Source organism: Camelina sativa, chromosome 8, assembly GCF_000633955.1.
Source record: "Camelina sativa cultivar DH55 chromosome 8, Cs, whole genome shotgun sequence".
Classification (NCBI taxonomy): Eukaryota; Viridiplantae; Streptophyta; class Magnoliopsida; order Brassicales; family Brassicaceae; genus Camelina; species Camelina sativa.
The window spans coordinates 10,599,395-10,605,574 of NC_025692.1; the positions used below are offsets into that span (position 1 = coordinate 10,599,395).

Consider the following 6,180-nt stretch of genomic DNA (forward strand, 5'->3'; position numbering starts at 1 on the left):
GGGTTTTTTTTTTTTTTTTTTTTTTGGTGGTTATACATTCATTGAACATCTATAATTGTTCTAGACCTTTTTTGTGATTATTTCCTTTAAAAAATGATAAGTATGCCTAAATGTGTACTGAGTATTGGTATCAAAATGGTCATCATAACTTCTTAGTTTAGAACACATTATTTCTAGTTTATAACGTAGTTCTTTATGTTTGTTTTCTCCTTGGGTGTTAAATAAGAGTATATGAATTACAAGTGCAATATTTCTTGGGGATGATTTTACCGCTGTCTATTAGATAACAATACGAGGACAGTCAGTTTAACTAATTTGGCATGTTATTAAGTTGTGCCTCATGGGATTGCTGACTCAATACATACCTAATCCATCTAGTATCAAATTTTATAACATTCAAGTATCCTAAAAACATTTGAATGTCCGATATGTTTATTATAAAATAATTACACTTGATATTTTTTTTGGTTGATATGTGAATTATATATATTAACAAATGGAAAATATTATATACAAAAGTCTGGAAATGTAAAGGATTGGTAAAAAGAAAAAATAGAGCAAAAGACAAAAAATTTGTAAAAAGCAGATGACAACACATCCTCCAAAACCTTGGTACTCTAGCATATGACAGTTGGAATACCCCTAATTAACCCATTTTAGTTAGGTGATTTCACCAGCTAAAATTACAGCTTATTTGATTATATATGTGTCACAGACAGCTATTAACTTTTCTTAGATTGAGTTGAAAGATCCTTAAACCATCTTGATATATTTCTAAAGTTAAACTTGATTACCGTATCGGTAATATCATTACTTTAAGATATTCTTCATGGGTGGACGAATTCCGTAAACCAATCAATTATGTAACTTGAAAAAAATGGACAAACATTAATACATTATGGACTAAGGAGGCCAAATTACAGCAACAAAAATTCAGTTGGTAGTGGACTTTTAGTAGTGGAATTAGTATACAATTAATATTTGCAATATATATATATATTAAAATTTTATATACTATGTAAAAATAAACAGAAGAAGGTTTTGTAAACGAGGGAGAAACGGAAACCTACTACTTTCTTCCTTTTATCGGTAGGCACTCATTTAAGCATGCCTAGGAATCTCTTTCCTCTTTCTTGTTTCCTTTTCTATGTCGGCCTCCACTCTCCAATTTTTTATTTACACAAAAAAAAAATCTTTTGTGGCTCTTGAAAAGCTACATATCCTTTTGTAGGTTTGGGTTAATGGTATTGTAATAGTGAGGATAAGACGATTTGCTTGGGAGCACGGAGCCATCAACATAGTCATTCCCCCTTACATTCAGAGTTACATGCTTTGGTTTGGGCTATGGAGTCTATCATGACTGGCGGGTTCGATTGTCAGTGTTTTGAGACTGATTATGCAGAACTAGTCGCGATGGTGTAGTCTCCTGAAGATTGGCTTGTCTTTTTCAATCTATTAGATGATTTCAGTTTGCTTAGAACTGCATTTTCCTCCTTTATTCTTACCACGATTCTGTGTGAGTCAAATGTACAAACAGATTGCTTTACTCGTTCTTTGCATATTTATCATCCGATAACCAATTTTGAAGTTTTTTTTTCTAATTATATGTTTGGTTTAAAAAAAAAAAAAAAGATATGGCCATGGAGATGAATCGATGAGAATGATGATGATGGTTCCGATGGCGAAACAACAATGCATTATACGTCTTTCTTTGTCTCATGAGTCATGATATGCACACACGGTTACATGTTTGCATATAAGTTTTTTAATATAAATTGTCAAAATATGAAATTTGCTAAAATGCATATGTTACGAGATCTTTCGAACTTAAAGACATTATTAATGTCACACATGTCATGTAGAAGAGAAGCAACTTATAGTTTTTCTTTTAAAGTACTAGCTCGATGATGTATAGTTTTATAAAAAAAAAGCTATATGATGTATGGTTCTTCGGTAGTTTCCGATGAGTTTTATAGATTAACAAAAGTTTATATTAAGCCTACTATAGTAGAAATCAGAAGATCGAAAGATGATTTCATATATATTTCATGATTCAGTTAATGATTATCATTGTGCGAAGGCCTAATATAACCTAGTATAACTTAATAAAAACTTTATGATTTTGATTAAATGTTTAATATAAGCAATAATTTGATAAAATCATTATTATTTTGACTCTTCTGGTTGGGGCAACTAATCTGGATTGTTAATTTCATAGGAATGGTTGGTTAAAAAATATTGTTCTTTTGAATGTTTGTTTCTTGTGAAATATAACTCTAAATTTGTTTATAAGATTTCTTGAACAATCATGGAATAATGTATCCATCAATCGGCATCAGATTCATAGAATCATACACGTATTTAACGCATTTTGACATTCGGAATATAATCCTTACAAAGTAGGATCTGTTAGGTGATTATTAATACAAAATAAAATCTCTTTCATTAGAAAATATAAAGAGAGAGGCCACTTTTATAAAGATTGGGATCGTAGTTCCTTTGACAACCACCCATATAATAATACTCCCCAGCACCCAAAAAGACAACACAAACTTAGAAAAATGGAAGAAGAGAAGAGATTGGAGCTGAGGCTGGCTCCTCCCTGCCACCAATTCACTTCCAACAACAAGAGCAATGGATCTAAGCAAAGTAGCTCGACCAAAGAAACATCATTAGTATCCAATAACAGGTTTCCTTAATCCGTTCTTACAATCTTGCTTGTATTTACAATCAAGTTAAATCATTGTTGTCTATAATTTGGGTTTAGGTCCGGTATTCCCAAAATTATTTGTATAAATCATGGTTATTAAGTTATAACTAGAAATGGCTAAAACAGGGCTGACGCAGCACCGGTGGTGGGATGGCCGCCGGTGAGATCATCCCGGCGAAACCTAGCGGCACAGCTAAAGGAGGAGATGAAGAAGAGGGAGAGTGATCATGTAGAGAAAGAGTTGTACGTAAAGATCAACATGGAAGGAGTTCCCATAGGAAGAAAAGTCAACCTCTCAGCTTTTAACAACTACCAACAGCTTTCACATGCCGTTGACCAACTCTTCTCTAAGAAAGATTCGTGGGATCTAAACAGACAATACACTTTGGTCTACGAAGACACTGAAGGAGATAAAGTTCTGGTCGGAGATGTTCCGTGGGAGTAAGTTCTTAAAAAGAGTTTGGTTATTGATATCATCATCATGTCATTCTTTTTTTTTTAAAGGTCATAAGCCTTGGATATTTATCTGATGATAATATGAACCATATGGAGAAATTGATCATAAAGTTTACTTTGTTTCTTAGGATGTTTGTATCGACCGTGAAGAGGTTGCATGTTTTGAAGACCTTCAACGCCTCCTCGCTCTCACGTAAGACTACCTTAGTGCTTACGAAATTCTTTGCTTACATCCCACTTATATCCAAAACAAAATATATGTATCTTAATTCGTGTTGTTGTTTTATCCCAGCTAGAAAACATGTCAAGGAATAGAGTGAGGTTGGCCAAAATCATCAGTTCCATGATATGTTTTTAAATGTAATTTTTGTGGAAACTATTAGGGTTTGGTTATTAAACCCAAAAAAAAGGGGGTTTGGCTTGATTTACTGTGTTTTTTTTTTTTTAATTCGAATTTAGCTTAACAACTTATGTTCTAGGTTTTTGCTTGCTACGTTTTTGTTGTTGTTGTTGTTGTAAATATGCTGTTCGTTCCAGTAATCTGAGTTATTATGTTTATCGTGTGTATAAAAAGCAGTGGCACTGTAAAATAGACGAATTTCTATTTTTATTTATATTTTCGTAATTTATATATAAGATCTCTTCGAAAGTCCTCGGAAACTCCGACGTCGTGAGTAAGTCTTGTAAACTATATCCCTCGGAAATCCCTCGGAAATCATGTCATTTGGAAATCTCTTGAAAAAGTGAAGCCCTTGGAATTCTCTCGAAAGGCTTTTGTCCTTGGAATTCTGTTGAAAATCTGCTTTCTTGGAAAACAGTCGAAAATCTGATCTCTCGGAAATTCGTCTGAAAGATTTGTCCATGGAATTCCGTTGGAAGCTAAGTGCCCTTGAAAATTACTTGGTAGTTTGACGTCCTTGGAAATCCCTTGGAAATAATTAACCCTTGGAAATCCGTCGAAAATTTATGTAGGTTTCGCAGAAAATTTATGTAGGTTTCGCAGAGTTAACTATTATACTTCTTACCTTTTTAGTTATGTTTTCCTACGTACATCCACATATTTATACTACTGCTAGATTATGGTCCATCTGATGTCCGATGGATATGTTATTTACTTTCAATAAATTTATTGTAGGAAAATGGTGTTCAAATCATTTTTTTTTAAATAGAGAAATCTTTTAGTTAGTAAGGAAAGTTATTTACCTTTTTTTTTTTGTGTGAATAAACTAATTTTAATAGATGTTATTTCATAATTTTTATTAAAAAATAATTTCCCGCATATAAATGTGATTACGCAATTTATTGTATTTCTTTTAGTTAATTGGTTATTACTAATTTTGATAGTTAAATTCTTATGTACAAATTAACATCAATCAAAAACTATGATCTAAATACAAATTTTTTTTATCGTTTCATTAAATTATAAAAGACACTATTCGTAAGGACGTTTATATAAACACGCGAATGAACATGAACAATGCTACATACATCCACATTTTTATACTACTGCTAGATTAGGATCCATCCTATGTCTGATGGACATATTATTTATTTTTAATAAATTTCTTGTATAAAAATTGTATTCAAATCATTTTTTAAATAATAGAGAAATCTTTTAGTTAGTAAGGAAAGTTATTCACTTTCTTTTTTTGTGTGTGAATAAACTAATTTTTAAGAAATGTTATTTCGTAATTTTTATTAAAAGACTAATTTCTTGCATATAAATGTTATTACGCAATTTATTGTATTTCTTTCAATTAATTGGTTATTACTAATTTTACTAGTTAAATTCTTATGTACAAATTAACATCAATCTAAAACTATGATCTAAATACAAATTTTGTATCGTTTCATTAAATTATAAAATACACTATTTGTAAAGACGTTTATATAAATATGCGAATGACCATAAGCAATGCACAAAAAAAGAAGTATAGCGCAATTGAAGAAAGTGTTACGAAATGTTTTGGGGCATTTGCAAAAATGCATGTATGCTATTTTGAATTTGCACCTTCATGAGTTCAACAATCATTTTAATGAGGTGAACACTGAATTGCTTATATGTGCTTCTTCTTTTATCTCTCTCATTTGTTCTTTGAGTTTGACCACTCAGAGTTGATGGGGTTATCTAAATTTTCTCTAGTCGATTTTACTCATGAAGAATGCATATCTCTTGAATAAGAATTATATATATATATATCTATATTGATAATGTTCGAAATGATGAAACATTGCTTATTTGAAGTCTCTTGAAGAACTTGTTACTACGTTGGTGGAAAATCGAAAAAAAATATGTCACATTCTTAGGTGTATAGACTTTTGAAGTTGATTTTGATTTTGCAAATTTGTACTACAACTGTGGAGAAATGTTTTTCAACAATGAAGATCATGAAGACTCATCGACGCAATCAGATCAATGATTAATTTTTAAATTATTATTTTTAAATTATGTGTTCCTTACAACATTAGTAATGTAATTACTATCAGGTTTTTGCTTCTTAGGAAAAAAAATATAAAGGGTAGTTTGCGATTTTTTCTCTTAGAGAAACATAGTTATTCACTTTTTCTGTACAATTATTATTTTCTTAATTTTTCTTAATAGTTTGATTAATTTTTTAATATTTACCATTTTATTTTTGTGTTATCTATTTTTAACTCTTTTTTTGGTGATTTATCTATTTTAATCTTTCTTGATTAGAATATATCCTTCCTTTACTATTATATTTCCTAAAAGCAACTCTAGTCGTTTGCTCTATTTATTGGTCTAAAAATAGAGTTCTCTAAAAATAGAGCATATGTTTACTCCAATAGTTAGCTCTATTTTTAATTTTAAAACAATTAATTTAGATATATTTTGTTAATTGATTTATTTTAACTTCTACTATAGACCTATACTTTTAAAATTTACAAATTCAACCCACTTAGTTTATTTTTAATAAATATCTAATACAATTATGGTATTATGAAAAATAAAATTTCATTACAAAACATAAATAAAAGTTACATAGGTGATT

The 6,180-nt window shown here is 30.2% G+C and overlaps 1 protein-coding gene across 2 annotated transcripts; it reads left to right on the plus strand.

Annotated features, from left to right (window-relative positions):
* On the plus strand, positions 2,436–3,773 carry LOC104706906 (auxin-responsive protein IAA28-like). 2 transcript variants are annotated; one of them, XM_010423143.2, is made up of 4 exons: positions 2,441–2,689; positions 2,837–3,151; positions 3,295–3,359; positions 3,459–3,773. In XM_010423143.2, exons 1-4 carry the CDS (start codon positions 2,562–2,564, stop codon positions 3,479–3,481), a joined length of 531 nt encoding a protein of 176 aa, XP_010421445.1. In that variant the 5' UTR covers positions 2,441–2,561; the 3' UTR covers positions 3,482–3,773. The 2 variants fall into 2 exon arrangements, with proteins under 2 accessions (XP_010421444.1, XP_010421445.1); XM_010423142.2 differs by having other exon boundaries at positions 2,436–2,689; positions 3,295–3,773.

Bases quoted from the DNA above. Each gene is read 5' to 3' on its own strand.
- LOC104706906 (XM_010423142.2), top strand. From the start codon at position 2,562: ATGGAAGAAGAGAAGAGATTGGAGCTGAGGCTGGCTCCTCCCTGCCAC. The intron at 2,690-2,836 runs GTTTCCTTAATC...TGGCTAAAACAG, and splicing joins TCATTAGTATCCAATAACAG to GGCTGACGCAGCACCGGTGG. The intron at 3,152-3,294 runs GTAAGTTCTTAA...TTTGTTTCTTAG, and splicing joins GTCGGAGATGTTCCGTGGGA to GATGTTTGTATCGACCGTGA.